General features: G+C 42.6%; 2 protein-coding genes across 2 annotated transcripts in view; one reads left to right on the plus strand and one right to left on the minus strand.

Moving 5' to 3' along the window:
* Positions 1-22759, plus strand: part of LOC139653533 (general transcription factor IIF subunit 2-like) — a 35700-nt gene that overhangs the window by 8434 nt on the left and 4507 nt on the right. The window contains exon 5 of the mRNA XM_071530395.1: positions 22071-22152. Within this exon, the coding sequence (XP_071386496.1) occupies positions 22071-22152 (82 nt within the window). The remainder of the gene's footprint in view (positions 1-22070; positions 22153-22759) is intronic.
* kctd4 (potassium channel tetramerization domain containing 4) lies at positions 10492-11268 on the minus strand. The gene has a single exon (XM_071530394.1). It carries the CDS (start codon positions 11266-11268, stop codon positions 10492-10494), a length of 777 nt encoding a protein of 258 aa, XP_071386495.1.

Genomic DNA, 22759 nt, shown 5'->3' on the forward strand with positions numbered 1-22759 from the left:
AGGTAAAAACACTAAAGGTGAGTCACAGAGCAAAATGTTTGGAGGTTTCAGAAAGCCAAATTTAAGACTTTTTAAAGGAAAAACCCACCTGTGGATATTCTTACACTGGTAGATATCATCATTTTGTGATGGTCAGTGCATTCCAGGAGCTATTTTGTGATGGAGTGCTGTAATGTACTTTTTGTTGTACCCACTTTTCCCTCAACCTGCCTCATCCACTTCTACTTCAGGGTATCTGAATGCCGCTAGCTAGTTAGCATACTAGTCGACCCAAAGAGCTTACACTGAAAATCATTTTTGGCCAAACTAACTGATATGTTAGCGGCTACAATATTTACACCATAATAAAGCAATGTTATTGCCAAACGACACTGCTTGCTACACCTTCTTTGATAATATAATGCTTACATGGTTGTTTGGTTGTAGTCCAAACATTGGGCCTCATGCAGCAACATTCTCTTAAATTTATCTTATATTTTCTCTTAATTTTCTGTTAAGAGAAAAAATAAGAGAAGTCAACTCCAGATGCACCAAACGTTCTTAACCATCCAAATCTGCTCTTACCCAGGTGTGCTTAATGATGAATCCCACTTGATTATAAATTGGAGGCACGAGGACAGTTGTTTGTTATTAGCATAGGTAACGCCCCCCCAAACACCATATAAGGGCAGGTGTTGTGCCGTGTGCAAATACTCTGGCACATGGACAAGAATTGGAGAGGCGCTCTTGGCAATCTGAAACGGCTCAGCAGCCATTCATCCGTCTCATCAAATAGATCTGTGCGATCTCTAAAAACACGTTCTCTGCTTAAGGCCTGGATGGCCAAAGCATCTAAGAGCAGTATGTAAGCCATTCAGAGGCTGAACACATGCAATATCATCCAAGGGTTTTTATAGTCTTAATTGGGATCAATGGACCAATAGTATTTCTTTAGCCCACAAATTTAATAATCCAATCATTATAATTACTCTAAAACATAAAATAATCTAAATTTGATCATTTTTTTATGTTCCTCAAATTTAAAACTTATGTTTCCTTGCATTGGACAAACAATTTGTGGACTGTGAAACGAGATGTTTTTTTTCTTATCTTGGTAAGAGTGCTCTCGACCACTCGTAAAATTTTCTCTTACCTAAGAGAAGAGCAAAAATAAGAAAACATTGGTGAATCCCAGAAATCAATGGGTACTAACAAAATAAGAACAAATCGTGGATACGAACAAAAATAAGAGAAAATTTGTTCGTATATCGCTTCCTGCATGAGGCCCAGTGTTTCAAATACTTTTCGCTGCCAGAGGGAGAGACAAAGCGGGGAGATCAGGGAAATCCCAGATTTCAGCTTTAAGACCAATTTAACAACCAATAAAGAAAAGAAGGCTGGAAAAAACAGGATGTTTCTAATCGAACATAGCCTTTGAAAATTCTGGATGAATGATGAAAACTTGTTTATGTTTTGCATGTTTTAACCCTGTTCTATAAGGGTCAACATACATGTGGGTCAAACTTACTGTTAAGTGCAAGTAATGTAATACAACTTGAGAAAATAAAACTGACACTACTGCCGGTCATATCTTCTGGTGAAACCATCTTCATGGCAATTGCCTTATTTAATTTGCATCTCTGCTTTGACTAGATATTATTGAATATTAAAAAATCTGTCAGTACAACTATTGAATTTCATCTTTGTATCAAAATGAAACTTAAAAAATGGTGATGGTATGTATTTAAGACATTTTGATGTTTTTAAGCCCTTAGAATTATATAATTGAAGGTGTTTTCAGACTTTTTAAGGGCTTGCAGATACCCTCCAGCAACCTGAACCATATTGCTATGCCATGTGTGGTCCTGTTCAGACACCCAGATGTAATGTACTGTACTAATAGAGCACAGTGCTCTTCTCTCGATTTTTCTCTCTGAATGCCGAGAGCTTTTCACACCAAATCATTAGGTGAAATTGCTCAGGGTCAAAGCTTATAGCTCTCTGCTCTCGTTCCGGGTTTTTTTGAAGGCAAAAACCCTTGAGGTGAGTCACAGAAAGAGGAAAATATTGAAAAGAAACCTCCTAAATTTAACCTAGTCTTCCTGAATTCAGTATCGTGTTGTTTGAAAACCTCCCTCTGAATGAAAAAATACAACATATCCTAGGAGGAAAACAAATAGTGTGCAACACTTGCAGCAAAATATGTATTAAGCTGTCACAATTTCATACAGTAGGGATGTTGACAATGGGGGGGGGGGGGGGGGATGTAGCAGATCATCATGTCCTTTGATAAATTTGTCTATTGATTGAATGATTTGATAACCATTTGTTGTTAATGTCTCATTGTCATGGCTGCTAACTGAATCTGGTTATATTGGTTGGTTTTGCTTTGGCAATAAGTACTTTTAATATTTCTGCCAATAAAGCACCTTTTAAATAGAAATAGAAAATTGAGTTAGATATCACCTGAACTGTGATGTTACTGGAGACAAACTGTGAGAGGACGGTTCTTTTTCTCACAGAGGGAAATTGTATTTAATTCAGGTAGAAAAGCGTTAAACACCTGAAAAGTGATATTTTTGAGTGGTGGTGATGATGGAAACGATCCATCTGAGGTGAGATTAGGTGTGTGTGTGTGTGTGTGTGTGTGTGTGTGTGTGTGTGTGTGTGTGTGTGTGTGTGTGTGTGTGTGTGTGTGTGTGTGTGTGTGTGTGTGTGTGTGTGTGTGTGTGTGTGTGTGTGTGTGTGTGTCAGCCTGGGTAGAAATCAGCTATGCACAGTATGGCTAACGAGGACTACGTTTGGTCCATATCGTGATGTTAATATCACACCATGCTCCAGCAGATGAATTATTGTGGGCATTAACATGCAGTAAGGTGTCACATTGGTTTTCTCATGTGTGAATAGAGATGAGGCATAGAGATGAAGCAAAGCCTAGTCAGCCCAACTGTCAGAACCAGGGTTTGACCCATATTGGTTTTTGGCTGATATTGATAGTTTTTGGATCAAAGCTGATGTTTTGTGGCGATATTCAGTATTTTTACATTTGACAATTTTCATGCCCAGAAAATTACAAAAAATGATTCAGTGTTTCCTCCAGCATTTTATTCTTGCCAGGGTGGAAAAGCCTCTGAAACACCTTTTAGACTAAGGGACACTAAAACTCTCCATTGAAACTCAGGATAATAATGATAGTAACAACAACATATTCATGTCACATTACAATCTGTTCAGCTTAAGGGCTTCCCATAGACAACCAGTGTAGTATTGATTCTACAATACATATTGCTGCATCATATCCATCATATCAGAGGTGGACGACACTGACTGGACTAGATCCTGTTCTTAATAAAGGATCCACCAAACCGATATATTGTTCTAACCCTAGTCGTAACTACGCTGTTGATTTCATAAAGGCCAGACGTGCTGTTCACGGGTGTCAGGGGCTGATTTGACAGCATGAGATTGTATTTAAACTTGTGTCGTCCTCACAATAGTGTTATTGTTTTAAATCCCCAGTGGGTAGTAGCATCATGCACAAAACCTTTAGAACTGTGCAGGCTGTGTGATGGATCCTGGGCAGACTGTCGTAGGTGTTTTATTGAAGGAGTGTGGCTGGCTCAGCTTTGTGGGCTCATTCCAAAACCGTGGCTCATGAATCGCTGAGAGTTTAAAGAGGAATATCTCTTGACTGGATGCCTCTTGAAAAGCATGACTTTCACAGTAAAACCAGACTTTGTAGTCAGAGGACGCTAACACATGTTTCCAGGACTATCAAACTTCATTCACAAGGATTCAGTAGGATTCAGTCCCACGCTGTGAAAGGGAGTCGTTGGCATTCATCTCCGGCATTCAGCAGTTCCTCTCGCCACACTGCTGTTCACTGATGAGCTTGAGCTCGGGCTATTTTCACGGCTGACGTCAAGGAGCCGTCTCGGTATTGTGCTCAGAGAGTGAAGGCAGAGACGTTGTTCTGCTACATTTACCCAGGGGCAGGCTTCAGAGTTCCTGCTGTCGGAGAGAGCCGGCCTCTTAGGCATATTTACCGTCAGAGCTGGTTGGAGCTGTCAGCTCTGTCATGTTGCAGCGCTCTCTGCTCTCACAGCACTGTCAGAAATGGCATGGAAAAATCTCAAAGTGCCTTGCTCAAGAGCTCCTTGATGATAGCTGTTGAGGATAGAGTGTTACTCACAGTTTCTACACCCGGAGACCAGCAGCACCTGTCACTTAGCATCACTGAAACACTGGAGATGTCTGGAGGTTTTTCCAGCACCCAGAGAGCCTGATTGTCTATTCAGAAAGGCCAGACGGCTGGTTTGTTGCCATTCTCCACCTCCTCTCTCGGCAGCAACACACTCTGGCTTTACACCCTTCCCATCATTAAAGGAAAAAACCTGCTGTGCTTTACCAGATCACACGAGCCTGAATTTATCGATGGAAGACTGGTGTGTGTGGGCAGACAGCCCAGGACTGCTCTGCATCAGGTTTCGAGAATCGGTTTTTGCCTTTCAGTCATTTTGATTGTGATGTTAAAGGGGATGAATTGTCTGTATCTTCTCGGAGATGCTTGGTCGTCCTGGACCAAGGTGAAAACGGAGAGAGAGCCAGCTATTTTTCAGCCGCGCTCTCATTTCTGTTTTGCTCCTTGAAACAGAGGTTTGTCCAAGCCCTGCTGTGCTCCCACAAAAGAGACACGTGACATCCAGAATAATGATAGAGGGCTGAGACATTGTGCTCTGTCTCCAATACATTCTTACTGGAGACTGTACCATCAGCCTTCATCAGAGACTGGAGAGGTTCTAGTGAAGCACAATGGAGAATATTTTCTAGATTATTGTATGAAGCGAAACTGTGATGGCAATAAGCTCTAGTAAATCATATTCTCTCTTTCAGCTATGAGACATGTCACATGTCACAAATTTCCATTGCATTCTATTCTATAAATAGAGACCAGTTTACTTTACAGGCAGTGCTTTTGTTTTTGGCTTCTTGTTTGATTGTGTATCAATTCCTATGGGTCCTTAATGCTTATAATAGAGGCACAGAGATTCCTGAAATAATAAGCAAACGATCTGCGGAAATGTCCAAATGAGAGAATGTTTTTCTCGTTCATATCTGTACCATGGGGAGATGAATACAGTCGACACCAAGCACTGTCAACTAGACAAAGACTGCTATAGAGAGTGATGAAAAGCTGTGGACATTTGCCATTTCTCTTATATTTTCTTGCATATCTCTTCTACTCGTGACCAAGCCTCTAATAGCTTTCATAGCATAGTGTTACTGGCTAATATTTAATCATTTTTGCATTAAAGTCAGAGATGGGATTTGAAGGCCTACAGGGCAGCTTGCGCTCTTTTTTTTCTCCCTTCACCATTGTGTTTCAAATGAGGAGGAATCCAATTTACTCTTAACAGCCCATTTCTGAGTTTGACATCCAGAAGCTCAGCAGGCCAGCACAGTTTGTCTCTAGATATAGATTTAAATGGGCTTGTGCATGTGTAGAGACTCTTGCACGCCAACACTCACTTGGGTACACACCAGAGTTAGACCAGTACATCATTATGCCGATAAATCAGGCTGATTTTGGACGTTTCAGAGGCGTTTCCACCCTGACAAGAGCAAAATTCTGGAGGAAACACTGAATCCTTTTCGGATTGTTTTGGTATGGAAATGGTCAAATTCAAAGATACTGGCACAAAATATCTGTTATTAGCAGCTTGAATCCAAAAATACTGGCATTGACTTTTAAAAAACTTATCTAAATGTCAAAAACAAGTTTCTACACTCACTGTTTCACTGTGCCCCCTGTGTCTCTCTCTGTCTGTATCTATGCGTCGCGTCCCTCTCGCTCTGTGGCTGTATAATTATTGCTCCTGGCTCTTTTGTCTGAGCCGAGAGTGGAAGGGCCCCAACCTCTCCGGCTCTCCTCCTCCTCCTCCCTCTCCTCTTCATCATCTTCTCCCTCCTCCCCCTCTGCCACGTCTTCTCATTCTGGAGTTTGACGGGAGAAATCTGAGGTATATTAGTCATCCGCTGGGCGAGCGGCAGCGGTACACGGCCATGGCAACATGTCAAGGAGGGGTGTGCGAGAGACAGAGAGAGTGAGCAGCTTGCAAGTGTGCGATGTAGGAGTTGAATTTGCCTGGCAACAGGTGAAGAGAGTAAGACCAATCTGAGCTTTTCTGACTGCTTTTTGCAAAATGAAATATGTTACCATATGTTACCTGTACCTCCTGCTCCCTCCCTCCCCCATTATCCCTTGCATCACTCAGAGCAAACAACTAATAAGTAAAGCAGTCCTCATCATCAAAAATGCATGGAGCTGATCTGCAATTAAAAAGGCCTCAGGTTTGATGTCGCTGACAGCAAACTATCAGCGCAAGGCGTCTCCTTTGTGTGTGTGTGTGTGTGTGTGTGTGCATGTGTTTTCTGAACAGCAGCAGGTTCAGTGAGTTTATCCCCACCCCCTCAGGTGTGTGCGTTTTTTGATTGCACAAGGTGTGCATGCGTGTGTGTGTTGTATGTTGTCTGTGTTTTTTTGTTTGTGAGAAGTGGGCTGAAGATGAGCTTTGCCCTTCTGATGTCAGGAGTGCGTGTGGGTGTATGAATCATGATGGGGGCGGGGACGGTGGTGGTGGTTGTGAGGGTAACGGGTCGACGACAGTGCCTGCTATAGCAGATGGTTTCAGTCGGCAGGGAGGGGGAATACAGAGAGAGCTACAGCGAGAGATACAGAACGTGCAGAGCTAGCCAATTGTTGCTCTCCATGTGGTTAAGCCTGGCAACTTAAAGCTGCACTAGGCAACTTTGCCCCGTCGACTTGACGCTTCCAGATGGCAGCGAGTGGTAATTGTTTGAAAGACTTGAAATCATTAAGTGTTGTCAGTAAACTGCACACAGCACGCTCATGTTTACCCACTTTTACCCATCCATGATCACTTTACACCAACTTATACCAAAGGAACCAGAGGCAAAACATGAAATGTTGGAGAGTCCAGCTTTCTCTGGACGGAGCGCTCATTCACTGCTGTTTAGTTTGTTTAGTAAATACAGTTTGTAGATGTGAGCACACCCAACACCAGAATTTCATTTCATCAAATAGGGTGAATATGGGGATGGGACATTTGTCTCTGTTGCAGCCCTACTTTGTGATTTAGACTGATAAGGCAGGTGTAATTTTACATGAAAATATTGCCTAGTGCTGCTTTATAAGTAAGGTTACATAAGCTTGCACTGATATGGGTTTTTGAAGCCTGATACTGATAATGTTTTTGGAGTGAAGCTGCCAATTTGCAATATAATTAAATTTGGCCATTCCAAACATTTAAAAGGATTCAGGTTCCCCAGAATTTTATTCTTGGCAGAGTGGAAAAGCCTCTGAAACAGCATTTAGATCATGTGACACTAAAACTCTCCTTTTGAAACCCAGGATGATAATAATATTTATAATGATAAAACATATTCATGCTTACTTGCGTTGAGTCTGATCAAAACGTCTCATTCGAATCTGTTTAGGTTGAGATCTTTCCTATAGACAACCAGTGTGGTACTGAGCAATTCTACAATAAATACGTAATCAATCAAACTGCATCATATCAGAGGTGGACGACACTGACTGGACCAGATCTGATTTTTAATTAAAGGCCAATATTGGCCCCATATCATCTTTCTAACCCCACATAAAGTTTCTATTCTGAAGCAATCCACTGTGCTGCATTGTCTAATAACTATTTTGGCATTGATGGTTAATAGTAAACTTGACAGAGAGCGGCAAAGCAATTCAAATGGGAAGAGGGAATAGCAGTTTATACTGAAATCAGACATCCTATCGTATGAAGAGAGCATTAATTAATTAGTAGTCTTTTGGAAGGAAAACACAGAACAACCTATTGTTGGCTTTGCTGATGGTGAACGGTGGTGGTGTACATTGATCAGTGTTGGGCTCGGCACTCAAAGTATTGTATTACTCATTACTCATTTCAAAAGTAATATGATTATTTTACTCATTACTCCCTGGGAGCATTATTGATTACATCACTTATTATATTATAGTATATTATTTTTGATTCCTCTTCCTTTTTTCCAGTCAAAGATTGGGATAACTCAGTTTCCTCTACTGTGATCGATCAGCAAATGAACTGTTGATGTCTGACTGTTTCCTTTTATTGGATGAAATCAAATTAGTGGGAATACTTCCACCCAGAGAAAATCAACTTCACTGCCATCCTCTCATCTAAACTAGTTCATAGAGGTGTAGCTCAGGGCATTCTTGCATCAACTAATTATGATGAAAACAAATCAGGAGAGGGGAATAATAATAGTTTTTGGATAATTCAACTTAAGTCTGATATTTGGAGAGGGTGATAACAAAAATAACTTTTTTTATTTGTAACTAATATTATTACTGAAATATAGTAAAATAGTAATTGATCACACTGCTCATTACCTAATTGTGGTGTTGATGACACACATGTGAGAGCAATGCAGAGAGATGAAAAGAGGTCCTCCTTTAGGGAAGAGGGAAGGATTTGTCTCACTGACTGGCCCACTTTTAAAATACCAAGAGTCTCGACTAGAACTGGGCGGGTAGGAGCGGGCTCCCTAAGGAGGTTCTGGAGCCGGGACTGTTGCAGTGTGGAGGCAACATGCCAGTACAACTTATCACTCTCTTTTAGCAGATGGTGGGAAAGCTGGAGTCTATCTATCCAGGGGGCTGTTTGTTACTACAGGGTATCTGAAAAGACTGGAATCACATGGAAACCACCAGCTAAGCCAAAATCAAACCCTCATGTCTTACGTGGGATTCAAACCCAGGGCTTCATTCAGAAAACCCTAGTGCCTTAAACCAGTGTGTGTAACAAAAAGAAATATACAGTATATGGTGTTACTGTTATCCCTCTGATTCCTGACTTTTTACCCTATAGAATGTTCTGCTCATAAAGAATGGTATTTAACACATATAGAGAAGTGTAAATTTAGTCATTTATTGCAAATAAAACCATCTGTTTCCTGACCAAAGCCAATGTGATTACAGTGTGAGCCAGTCCAGCATGTCTCTCCCAGCTGTTTCTATCAGAAGATTCTGGAAAGATAGCGGCTCCCTGCCTGCTTAGTGATAGCGATCTCATACAGAAGTTAGCAGCTGGGTCGGGATTTAATGGTTTTTATCTAAGAAACATTAGTGGGTGATGAAGAAGTGAGGCTTAAGCTTTTAGAGGCAAGCAAACCAGCTTTGATTCCAGTATATTACCAAGACTTAACAGAGCTTACTGAGGCTTTCTCATGTTTTATGCCATTGATGCCAAGTAGATTCTCAAGAGTTCATACAAACCATTAGTGTTCACATGATATTTGATAGATATAGAACATATAGACTTGATTAAGACATTCAGCCCATTTTTTTTAACTCACATGTGAAACACCCACATAGACTTTTGCAGATAAATTTCAAAACATTCTCCGCCATGAGTTCCACTTTCACTTTTATTTGTAAAATATTCACATTGAAAAGTAATAGGCATTGTTGTGGCACTTACTTCACAGAGGCTCACAGCACTAACAAACACACAGTGGTTCATTTAGTGCACATGCATCATGCTAGATTCAAAGCCCTTACATTGATCATGGTTCCTCAAACTCACACTGAACTTATGGGACAATCGGGCGTGATCCGAGAAGCAGTTTGTATTGTTCCTGTCTGATTTGGTGGACGCTTTATCAGTCCGTCCACTACGCCTGTAACACACACTGTGGCTTTCTCTTCAGGCTCCAGAGAGAGGCATTAGTCACGGAAATCCAAGTAGCTAATACACCAACTAAACACAATGTACACCGTGTACAGCAACATGACACACACACACACGCACACACACACACACACACACGCACACTGTAGTAAAAGCTCACTGGCACAATGGTGCACATCACGGCTGGTTGTGGAGGCTTTTGCAGCCAGGATTGACAAAGCATTAGAAGCAGTTCTTGTACAGGGACACATCCACTGGTAAAGCGGTGTGTGTTCAGTCAGAATCTTAATTTTATCCCTAGGTTTTACCTATAGCTGCTGTTGGCTTGTCTCCCATTTGACAGTATGGTACTTTTTGTGGTACTTTCTGTTTGATACCTATTCAGATACAATTTAGATACTGCTATGCTAAGTTGATCTGGATCATTCTGAGTTCTATAGATACTAGTGTACAAAATGGTGCAAAAGATTAATGCCAAAATACCAGTCTGTTGATTATAGCTGTAGAATAGCCCAAACTTATCAAAATCCTGGGTTTGTAAGCCAACATTGTGCAGTAAAGACGTGAATAGTGTCCAATCCACCTGTCCTCCTTTCCCTATCCATAATACATTACAGCTCGGCACACATTACAAGCTCTTCAAGCCAGTACCTTACGGTTAGCGATGTCGGGTTGGATTTGGAATCAGGCACTGCTCTCTCCTCCCCCCACCCCTCCCTGTCTCCCCTCTCCTCCTCTCTCCTCCCTCCTCTTCCCCTCCGTCCTACTTGACGAAGTGCAGGGCCTCGGCCGCCACCACAGAGCCCTTGCTGCTGTCCAGGCTGGTGATGAGCTTGAAGCCTCCCCGCAGCGCTAGCATCACTGTCTCCAGCTTCAGACAGTCAAGCGTGCACAGGAAGGTGCTGTCCTCCTTCAGGACGAGCCGCGAGCCCGGCTCCGACTTGATGAAGTGCCGGAACTGGATCACGTTGGACGACACCTCGAACTCCTCCGGGAAGCCGTCCAGCCGGCTCTTGGAAATCTGCACCAGCCGGCCCTTCACCTTGTCGATGAAGGCGGGGTCGCTGCAGTACACCTTGAGGCCCTGCGACCTCTCGTGGCTGTCCGTCACCTCCAGGAAGGCGGGCTCCCGCTGGGCCGCCCTCTGGCCTTCCCACTCCAGCACGGCCTCCACCAGTTCGCTCAGGCGGTAAAACTCAGCCTCCCTCCTGAGGAGCCCCGCCTCCCGGAAGTCGTCGGGCAGCTGGAGGTCTCCGGTCCGGAGGTAGTTGAGCACGTGGCGGAAAACCGGACCGTCTCTGTCGATGAAGGGGTTGCCCATGGAGTCGGTGTGCTGCACTGGCTTCTTGCCATTGGCCAGCTCTTCTAGGAAGGAGCCCTGGTGCTTGACGAGGGTGGTCCGGTGCGCCGCGTACAGGAAGCCCCCCACGTTCAGGGTAATGGTGCCCGACGAGGGCTTCTTGAAGCTCTTGCTGGGCTGCAGCAAGTCCGGGTTGATGTGCCTCAGTTCACTTTCCATCCTTCTGAGGTTCCATTCCATTCTCCGATCACCCTCTCCTGCGACAACCCAGCCTCCTCCAAGCCGGAGTGTGTGTGTGTGTTCGCGCGTGTGTCTCTGTGGGTGTGCAGCTCAAAGAAAACCTTTTTTGTTTCTTTTCACTTGTGTATGTGGTGCCGGGTGCGTGAGAGCCTTTGGTGCTGTCCAGAAAATGAAAAGGTGCTGTCAGCTGTCGCACAGTGAGAGCAAGTGTGTTGGAGAGAGTGTGTGATAGTGGTGGATGGGTGAGTGCTGTCTAGCAGACGAGCTACAGAGAGCACTGGGAGCTGAAAACAAACTGTCTCTCTGTGCTTCTCTCTGTCTGTCCCTCCCCCCTCTCTCTCTCTCTCTCTCTCTCTCTCTCTTGCTCTCTGTCTCTCTCTCTCTTTCTCTCAGGAGGGGGTGGGCGGACGCCGTCACATGGAGGGAGGAGAGAGAGGGAATGAGAGAGCAAACACCAGAATAGCATGGACTCCAGGTGCTCTCTCTCTCTCTCTCTCTCTCTCTCTTTCTCTTTCTTGCTCTCTTTCCCTAATTAGCTTTGATGAAAAAGGTATTGAGTTGAGCTTCAGCGCACACGCACACACACGCACGCACACACACCACCCCCCAGTCTCCAGATGGAGGGGGGTTGCTTCTGTAATCTTGGTGGTGTGAAAGTGTCTCAGCTAGTGTGAGTCTGAATGTGAAACTCCTTTTGCAGCCAAACCCATCTGTTTACCGCACAGAATTAGATGTGAATTGGAGTCTCAGTTTGAATAGGAATGCCTGTTTAACCCAGGCTAATTCTGGGGCTTACAGTCACGCTTTTTTTTTTTTTTTCTTTCTTTCTTTCTTTTTTCCGCATCTCATCTCTGGATATGACAGGGAGGGGAGACAGGGAGACAGGGAGACGCGGGCAATTACCCTGTACTTATGTAAATGGCAGCAACAGGGAATGCGTTTATGTAAATAGCCTGTTTCCTCTCTACCGAGGTAACAAGCAGTTGGCCAAGACCTCCATGTCATTTGAACACAAAAACGAGTTGTCTGTCTGTCTGTGCACATGTTGCATGGATTGTGTGTGTGTGTGTGTGTGTGTGTCTGCAAGTCTTTTGTGCAGGTTTTCGGGTTCTTGCCGAGGAAATGGACCAATTATAGTCAGTGGTTGGCTGGTTGTGAGGGAATGGTTTTTGAATTGGCCAGTGCTTCGCCCTCTGTCTTCCCACAGGGGGATTGCACTAGGCTGGTAATTGGGTCTGGATGCCTACTAGCTGTGCTGTAGCCTGGGGTCGGTGTGTGTGTGTGTATGTGTGTGTGTGTGTGCATGATTGTGTCTCTCCTAGTGCAACTGCTCTTGTGTAAAAATGCACAAGAGCAACCAGAGGGCGAAGAGGGTTCGATTCCCTGTGGCCATACCTGTGTCCTTGAGCAAGATGCTTAAAGGAGTTTTTGGCAGATTGTCCCAATGGTCAACTTGCCCCATAAGTGATGAGAATCCAAAGTGATAGTGATAAGGCACCAAAATGATCCAAGTGTTCAAGGTAGGTCTTTAGCCTCGGTGCTCCATGCTAACACTATGTTGAGTGATGGACTATTTTCCATGTTTCTATTGTCCTCTCAAGTGTTGTTGTCATTGCGGGCCTTTCAGATTCTTTCATGATCCAATTTTTTTTGCCTATAGTGAAAATGAATGGGATATTTGGATCATGTTTGCCAATCATTCTGTTCTTAAAATAGGTTAAATAATTAAGTTATTACATATTTTTAAAGCGTTCCAGAATTTAAAAAAAGATTTTTTGCGAACAACCACAGTGCGGATGTTGTGTTATCCTCGCTTCACAAACTACAAACAAATGAAACGCTGGAATGCTAAGCTAAGTATGGCAAAGTATTTTTCATTGCAGCTGCAAAACCCATCAGAATCCACCTCAACAAATAAAGAAATAGGGGAACCCTTGAAAGCAAAAATAGTCAATATTAGCGTGCAACATAGTTAAAGGCATTAACATCATTTTCCACATTTATTTACACCACATTTTACAAAAAGTGATGTCCCGCTTGAGAGGAAGGAATAGTAAGTGAGGGTAGTGGACCCTGGATTTTAAATCACTGAATGAATACGCGGTTGTTCACCTGAAATAGTTCCAGTGTTCTTGCTTTGGATAATGCTCATCACCTACTAGTTGGGGTTATTTCAAGTGTCCTAAGTAACCACCACTATCTATCATTTTGCCATCATTATCATTTTTAATGTCTCTGTCTTCATTTAACACTTTTGTGAACAGATTCAACAACAGATCCCGCTTTTAAGACAACAAAGCCGTCATTGGTCCGTCACCATTTTGCATTTCTATTCTTGGTTTACTCTAAAATTAGTATTTAAAAAGGAAAGTAGATCTGGTCTCCCAAACAGGAACTATCTCTCCAAAATGGTATCCCTTCGCTATGTTCTCTTCTATCAATAAAAATGCTATTTGGCAAAATTATGTTGTAAAACATTGGACCAACAGTCAGTTGAAAATCACAGCAGCAGGATCTGTTGTTGAATCTGTTCACCAATGTGTTAAATGTCAGTTTTCAGTTTATTTTCATGGCTCATTCAAATGAATGGGAAGTAAAAATCAGAATGCTACAAACTCGTCCAGCTGCATCTGATCTTGGTGAGTAGTTTATATTCTGGCTTTTATTGCAGTCTAATGCCAAATAACCCCTGTGTTAAAACGAAGTGGAATATTGCTTTAACCTCTAATGATGTCACACACACAGACACACACACACACACACACACACAGACAAATCCACAAACACTTGGGAAGATAACCCTGTCCTCTCACAACTGTCTGTTTATACTCGATTCTGTCCAGCACATTTCTGCTACAGAAATATCCCAGTCCAGACGGTTTGTAGTGTACTGTAGATGTGGGGTTTTTTTACGCCTACGGGGAGGCAAAGCCAATCAATATGCATAATTTAACAGTGCCTGTACAGAAGTCTGGCATTGACAAAATACCTGGAAGCTGGCAGCATTTGTCATTGCTGGACAGCAGACGCGGTGTGTTTGCTTTGCAGTGGTGTTTGTGTCTCCCTCTGCCCCTTCACACAGTACTGCTTATTAAAGTTAGGTGTTTCGTTGCATTCAGTATGGTGGGAGGACAGACGCAGGATGACTTGGCTGTGCTGAACACAGTAGGCAAGAGCAGCAGTGTCCTGGGATGGTGAAGTAGAGGAGATCGGATCATTATGAAAAGGTGGAGAATGACAAATATATTGTATATACTATATATAGTATGAGAAAAGACAGCATGTGGAAGATTACAGCATGTAGGACAAGTCTTCCCTGCTCTCTGTCCGTCAGTCAATGAATAAATAAGATCAAAATAAATGAAAGAGACTTTGTGGACCGCCTGCTCTTCAGTTAAAAAGTGAGCCACAGGTGTGTTGCATTTGTGCAACAGGTTATCAGCCAGTTGCAACTTGGACCTAAATGGAAGTGCAGTGCACAGAGCAAGTTAAGCATTCATTTAAACAGTGTCACTCCATTCAAATGCAGTGACAGCAATAATTGCGGTGGGGTATTGGCAGGGATTCTGAACCCTGTGTGTGTGTGGGCCTTTCCCTTCCTTCCTGTGTGTGTTTATCTGGTTAAAGATCCCAGAGTGACAGCTCTCTCTGTCTCTGCAGCGATTTTCTAATCATAACGTGATTAGCGGTATCATCATCAACAGCACTCCATTAGAATTGCAAACGAGGCCGCGATACGGCAGAGAGGATTGTGGGAGGTTTGACCTGCTTTCTGCCTCTCGATCATTAAAACCGCTTCATCAAGGATGATCATTATCTCCAAATTCAACGCAAGAGTCTGTTTCAGTTACAGCTGTTGGGTCTCATTATGAAACTGACAGCCGGGACGATTGGATTAAATTTCCCCAAATGCTGCCTGCAAGGACTCTCCTTTCCTCTTAAAGGTGTTGAATTATTCATGGAGCTGCTCTCGGAGCTTGTGGTGTAACATGGAGTCACTGACTGCTGTGAAGCTGGCATGACAACCACTTAAAATAGAGTCTTGTATGAGCGGAGAGCTGTCAATCTCTCTTCATCATGCAAGCCTATTTATGTAGTGTGTGTGTGTGTGTGTGTTGGGGCTAAAGTTAGTCTGATATGTCGGGGCGATATTGGGTTTTTATTAAAAATCTGATCTGGTCCGGTCAGTGTCATCCAGCTCTGATGTGATGCAGTTTGATTGATTTATTGTAGAATTGATCAACGCTACACTGGCTGACTATGAGAAGAGCTTAACCTGTTTTATTGGTTTCATCCTGGGTGTCATTGTAGAGTTTTAGTGTCCCATGGTCTAAATGCTGATTCAGAGGCTTTTCCACCCTGAAACGAAATCAAATTCTGTAAGAATCGCTGAATCCATTCCTATTTTTTAGTCAGTATCAGCCTTCTAAAACCCATACCGGCTCAAAACCTAGTTGGAGCATGTGGCTGGTAACATAGGTGCTAACCCATGTGAACATCACAGCCAGTGGGCCAAACAGAGTCATAGGCATTGGAAAATAATTTCCACCTTAATGAATAACATCATTAAATTGCCTTAATGAAGCCTCCCTCTGGGCTTGGTTGAGATGAGCTCTAATGGAAAATTATATTTGGAGATTCAATCAGTGAATTTTTTCCCCCTCTCCTATCCCTTCCAGTTGTAATCATGTAAGTAAAAGTTTATTTAGTATAGCACCTTTCACAGGTTCATAAATGCTTCACAAGAGTAAAATTGTTAAAATAAAAATAAGTCCATAAATACAGTAAAAAGAAACAAACAATAAAACATAACACACAAAATACAAACACTAGACAGCACGAGGCGAGACAAAGGCCAGTTTGAATAAATTAGTCTTCAGCTGCTTTTTAAAGGCATCAACAGAGACCTCAGATGGTATTTCTATAGGAAGAGCGTTCCACAGTGTCGGAGCCGCCACTTCAAAGGCACGATCACCTTTTGTTTTCAGTCGGGCACGAGGGACAGCCAGTAAGCCCTGGTCAGAGGACCTAAGTGACCTACTGGTGATATATAAATGTATAGACAAGACTCTGTCACTACTGTGTGTGTGTGTGTGTGTGTGTGTGTGTGTGTGTGTATTCACATACATGGCAGTCATATGCAAGGATTCAAATGGGGTTGTCTGGATTAGCAACAGTGATTTCCTACATTTCCCAGAATGACTTTCAACACCCACCAGAGAGGGGATGAGCTTGTTGGATTCAGATGATGGTTTTGGTGGAGAGAGCAGTAGCGATGGTGGAGCGAGAGTTTTTCCAGTCGAGAAAAGAGTGTTGTGTCCCTTCCTCAAAACACAACATGTCTTATGGCTGCATTGCATTCTGGTCTATTGAGGCTGCTGTTGGTGGAGAAATTGGTCTCTCTCCTCTTCTACAATGGATTCCTCCCTGTGTGATTGTTGAACGTTGGTGCAAAATGAGTCTAAAAAGAAGCCCTCGCTCTTTAATTCTGAGGGACTGACACCAAAACCTGATGTTTACCATTGGTGTTTTAGATTACTGAAACATTTTCTGATATCCATTTCCATGTTTGGCCAGTTATCCACAGGAATAATAACAAACAAAGCAACATGGGCAAAATGAATAAAAGCCACAGAGTAGGCTTTATGATAAAAGTTTGTTTTAAGAAGAGATTACAAAGATGATACTGACTCTGGCAGCCTCAGATCCAAAAGCCCGCTCACCTTTAGTCTTGAAACCTAAGGAAGATCTAGTATTTGCAGTGTTCCTGACATTGGAAGAGACAATATGTTTTATTGTCCAACACTTCTAGAACTTGCTGGATGTAACCTTCTCCAGGATTTCAGAGATGATGGATAATTTCCAAATTAGCCTTAAATTGTTGAGAGCAGAAGGATTTTTTTTTTTTGCAAGAAGCTTGAACACTAGTTGTCTTAAAATAGTCTGGAACACAAAGGACAGAGAGCTGTTGACGGTCAAGAGCTAAATTAAAATCTAGGATTATGCTGATTGGTAGAGATTAGCTCAGAAACATATTGTGCTCTTGCATCTTTAATTTTTGGATTATAGGACAGTAATAAACTGGATGGACCATAAGCTTAGTGCTCTTCCACTTTCATTCAGCTCTTCTACAATCCCTTTTTAGACAACGGATGCTTTCATTTATCCAAGGAGATACACCAACGAAAGATTTGGATCTCCTTTTTGGGGAGCTGTAGCATATAAGGCTGATGAGGAAAGTTTATTGAAGAAATTTGACAGATCATTAGTGGGAAAGCTGAGCCAAAATTTTACCAGAAAAAAATAGACCATTAAAGAAGCAAGAGTGAACACTTTTCTGACAACTTGAAATAGAGATCTAAAGGTCCCATATTATTCAGTTTTCATGATCTTGTTTTTCAGTCAACTTTGGCTCAGCATAAGAACAATGTTCTTCATGATGTTTTGACCAGAATATGAGGCAGATCTTCTTGAGGCAGCCATTGTGTAAATCTCCCCTTTAGTGACAATTCACCAGCACTCGGAGCCATACAGTAGGATAGACTTGACAAGGTTATTGTACAGTCATATCTCGGACCTGAGGCTATACCAGACCTCGCAGAGTTGCCCATGGCGCTGCACACTTTCCCCAGTCGTTGCTTTTTCATCCTTTTGTGCTCCATTATCTTGACTGATTAGGCTTCCCACATACACAAAGTGCTCAACAACCTCAAGTGGTTCACAATTTATGGTGATTGGTGCAGAGGAGGTGGCATTGATGCACACCATGTGGGGTTTGGTGGTGTTTATCTTGAAGCCTGTTTTGTGTATTTGTCAAGTCGTTCAGTCTTCTCATGCAGATGTTGTGTTGAGGATGAGGCAGGTAGGTCATCAGAAAAAACTAGATCTTCAAGTTGGAAAAAAGGGGTCCATTGGATGCCTCTGGGTTTGTCAGCTGTTGTTTGGTGCATGATCCAGTTGATGGTAGTCAGGAAGAGGATGGGGGAATGAATGCAGCCTTGTCTTAGACCGGACTTTACAAGGAGGATGACTCTTCACTCGAAACGTTCAGAGAACTTTCCTATTAATGTGACCATCTTAGGAGGGACTCCATAAGATAGTAAGATCTTCCATAGGATATCACGATGTACACTGCTGAAAGCCTTCTTGAAATCGATGTAGTTCATGTAGAGAGGTACATCCCATTCCAGGCACGGTTCAAAGACTGTTGCTGCTGCAGTGAGGGATCAACAGCTGTCTCTATTCAGTCCAATAGGACTCTGCAGGAAACTTTGCTGGGTGATGGAAAGGAGTGTAATTTCGTACCAGCTGTTGCATTTCTGGAGGTTGCCTTTCTTAGGGATCTGAACAATCAGGCCTGTGGTCCAGTCTTTTGGGGATGGTTTCTCTATCCCAGATACTACGGAATACTAAGGTCAGCTTTTAGCATCTCAGCATGGATGGAGTCTATGCCTGCCGCTTTGCTGGTTTTCATGGTTTTTATGGCACTTTGGACTTCTTCTATAGTAGAGGATTCCAAGTGGAGGGTAAGGATGAGTATCATTTTGTCTGTCTCCTCCCCCTCCCCCGGTCCACCATGGTTGCACCTGTCAGGAGCATAAACTCCATACAGCATAGCCTTTGAGATTGTAAAAGAACTCAAACATCCTCACCATGTTAAGGTACATACTCATGAGGAGGGGCACAATATAGTGACAATCAGAGACAAAAATGTCCTCAGTATATTTATTCCAAGGGCTAAAACTAAATCTACGATGTGGCCACAGTTATGGGCTGGATGAGACACATGCTGCTTTAAATGAAAACACTCTAATTTGAAATTCAGCAATGAGGCCGTTTCATGTATCATCATCATTTTCAGAAGCAATGAAATCATTAAAAGTGAATCATAAAAGTCTTGCTGGAGAGTGAGCTGACAATGAGAAGAGCCAGCGTCACATCAACAGTCTGAGGGACGGTAACAGAAGGGGCTTATGCAAGAGGTCGAAGGTTATAGAAAGAGGTTTATAGAAAAGGTTTTTGTAGACATTGAATGGAGTGAAAGGCCTGACACTAATAAAAACTGTAAGTTAGTGGGAAATTGAATTAACAAGAGGACTGTAAAGGGGGGAAAGTGAAGAACTACAGCCAAATCCTACCTCATGCAGCGAGGTGTTGGTGGCTCGTTGGAATATGTTGAAATGTAGATGAAGAGGGAGAGCGATCGAGAGGCGGTGATGGTGGATGGAGGCAGGGTGGGCGGTGAGCTGTTTATTGTGTTTAACATTAGGGAGGTCAGAGCTTTGAGGAAAGGGCCTCGGAGCAGATGGAGGATGAGGGGGCGGATGAGAGACCTCCTCACCCTCGCATCTCTCCTGCTCTATCGTCTTCATTTGGCCCTTTCTCTTTATCAACTGAAATTCTGAAGATTTATCTAAATTTAAAGTCTTACGAAGCCTTAAAATGTCTTCGGTACAGTTAGTCTTATTCTTATTGCCATGGAATGACAGGTTTCTTTGCACTGCATGTCCACTCTTAGATTTGTACAGAACACAGTTTGTAGTGCAATAAACTTTTTTCTTTTGGTTTTTAAATTGGTCTTAATTTCTTTCCATAGCATTAGAAAGTCTTACATATGGCTTTCTGAAACCTGATGATACCCATGATCTCTCCCTCTATTTATCTCTGGCACTCTACGAGCAGCTTCTTTACTTCCTTACTCTGCTAGTCTATTTTATGTCTAGAGATGTTACATCATGAAAGGATAAAAATGAAACAGAATTGTGTCGTTAGAGGAGAAGTATGCCCATATTGCCATAAAGTCACCCTGGGTGCTGTCCAATGGGGATATGGGTGGATTGTCTCTTTTTGACTTAACAGCACTGCATTGGAATAAAGCTCATCTGTCGTGAACAAATATTTGGCTTGAACAGATACGGCTTGACTCTTCAATCAACCTCCAATTCGTTGTCCGTGGAATATCTTTAGTTTTTTTCCTCTTGATGGCATATTGGAGAACAGATTGGGGAATTGGTTTTATGTCTTTTGGAGCCGGTTCTTCATTTTCGTAAATAATGATGCCCTAAGAGAATAGGATAATGTAGGAATAGGATTTTTTTTTTTTTTTTGCAATAAAGTGATGTTAAATCTCTTTCAATCTTTGAACTTTTCCTCCTCCGCACAGAAGCCTGGAGCTTCACTCTCTATGGTCAGTGCACATTCCATCCTGGCCTCCTGCCTCTCTCTCTGCCTCTCTCCATGTGCAGCAGGGCATTTCTCTCATACATAGGCCGATCCCTGTGGATCCCGGAGAGAGGAAATATGAAGCCTTGAGTGGCAGGAGGAAGGCGGTCCTTGCTCCCTCGTGGCCGCGAGCCTGGTTGACCGTAGCCTATAGCTACTGCATGGCGAGGATGATAGGGTAGGACTGTAAGTGTTTGAGTGTGTGTGTATGTGCGTGTGCGCGCGTGCATATGTTTGCGCACATTTTTTGTGCGTGGGTGTTTTAGTCGAGTTGCTGGCAAGTGCTCTGGCACTCATCAGCCAATAATTGCACATAATTGCATCCATTTGTGGAAAAGGCAAAGATGGACATCAGTGAGATCTATAACCTGCTTCAAAGTGTTTTTTCTATTCGACTTTGTGTTCGTGTGTGTGGTTTTACTACTTTTTATTCATTTATTTATGTATTTATTTTTTACATCTTTGATTTTACTCACTCAAACACACAACTCACACAGGGAGTTAGTGATGCACCTTTCTAATGTTTGCACCCCGTCTGGACAGACAAGTGTTCTGGTAAAATACATAGAGGATTTACTGTTCTTGCCCCTATCTCATTTTCATTGCTTACCTGCTCTGTGCAGGATTACATACCTGAGAATTCTCAACTGTTGTCTTTTGGGAAATTAGAAAAGCCTCTCTCCCACTTCCACTGGCAATCTGGGCTATGTCAGTCCATCATTATCAATGTTGTCACCCATTTGTTGACTTCTCCAGCTCCTCAAGGGCTCGGACGGAGATCTGCTCTCTCTCCGTGTCTGTTTGCCCTGTGAGCTTCTCTCTCAGTGCTTTCAGATAATGTTTTTGATAATTGATAGCTGCGAGATGGAGTGACTTCTTGGTTCTCAGACATGTTATTTTATGTGGCCAGATACAAACCCAGCCAGATCATCCAACAATGCAGAATGAAACCAAGCTGTCACCAACAAAACGCCAACACTCACCAAATGGACTCCACTGTTTCCTGGACAAAAAGGCAATGAATGCAATTCACACTGACTATCGGGGATGAAGAGAAGAGGCATAGAAATGGTTCAGAAAAAAATGTTGTGGGTTGGACAGTTGAAATTTACCAAACAACATCAATAAACAACTAGAGCACAATATGAAAAAAATATAGAACAAAAGAAATGGCTCCATACAAGGTGAATCAGAAATGTGTGAAAACGTCAAGCTGCTGGGTTGAGAGGAGTGGCAGGTTATGAATGGCTTGTGGAGTTTATTTCTGCCGTTATCTGTACTGACTTGGTCAATCTGTTTTTTTCTGATCTGATATTCAGGACCATATGAATTTTTAGAGCTGAACAGAACGAATCTGAAGAGGATTAAATAACAGCCCTATTTGTCCTCCTCTTTGCATTCAAATGTAGATTGAATTTTACACCACCATGAAAAGTTTGACATTGTTTCAGAAGAGTGTACGTGTGTATGCCATGGTCTATAATGTATACTGTATGTGCATGTGTATTCCTCTCTCTGTGTGTATGCATATCTATCTGTGTGTGTGTGTGTGTGTGTGAGAATCATGGTCTTTGTTTCAGATGAGATCAGCCTGGAGGGGATGGTGGTGCAGAGAGCTGAATGCAGACCGGCTGTCAATGACAACTACATGAAGCTGAAGAAGTGAGTGAACTTTCCAGTGGTTCAGCTTGGAAAGGCAGCAGTTTGGAGTGGCTGAGTGCACTAGACAGGCCTTTGAGCTACTTTAGATGAGATGAGATGAAGCTTTAATGATCCCTATGGGGAAGTTGGGTTGCAGTAACAGGATTCAGCAAAAGAGAGGATATGAATAAGAATAGAGCACATGGGGGATGTATAAACAAACTCAACTCACAATTCCAACACATGTATGAGTGAAAATATGAATGAAATGTGGAATGCCTGGATTCCAGCATTGGTAGCATAAGTAGCAGCAGTGGTGTCAGAAACAGAACCTACTAACTTGTGTGTGTGTGTGTGTGTGTGTGTGTGTGTGTGTGTATCACTGTTGTCATGTGAAAACCTTCTATCTGCAGTTTTGGTGATTTTCATGTTTTAACTTCAATTGAAGGATTACATGGTCTTCTTTGGGTTGATCCAGGCTTATGAAACTCTTTCAAGCTTAAAACAAGGCTCTTTTTCTTAGTTCCTGCCAAGCTGGTATTGTGGAGATAGAGGGTTTTCACCCGACAGCAATGATTATGTATGAGAAATGTATGAGTATGAGAAAAGGCAACGTGCAGGATTGCAG

This window comes from Centroberyx affinis, unplaced genomic scaffold (genome assembly GCF_046629955.1).
Source record: "Centroberyx affinis isolate AG114_WGS23_722 - 3 ecotype Tasmania unplaced genomic scaffold, CSIRO-AGI_Caff_v1 ptg001925l_1, whole genome shotgun sequence".
NCBI lineage: Eukaryota > Metazoa > Chordata > Actinopteri > Beryciformes > Berycidae > Centroberyx > Centroberyx affinis.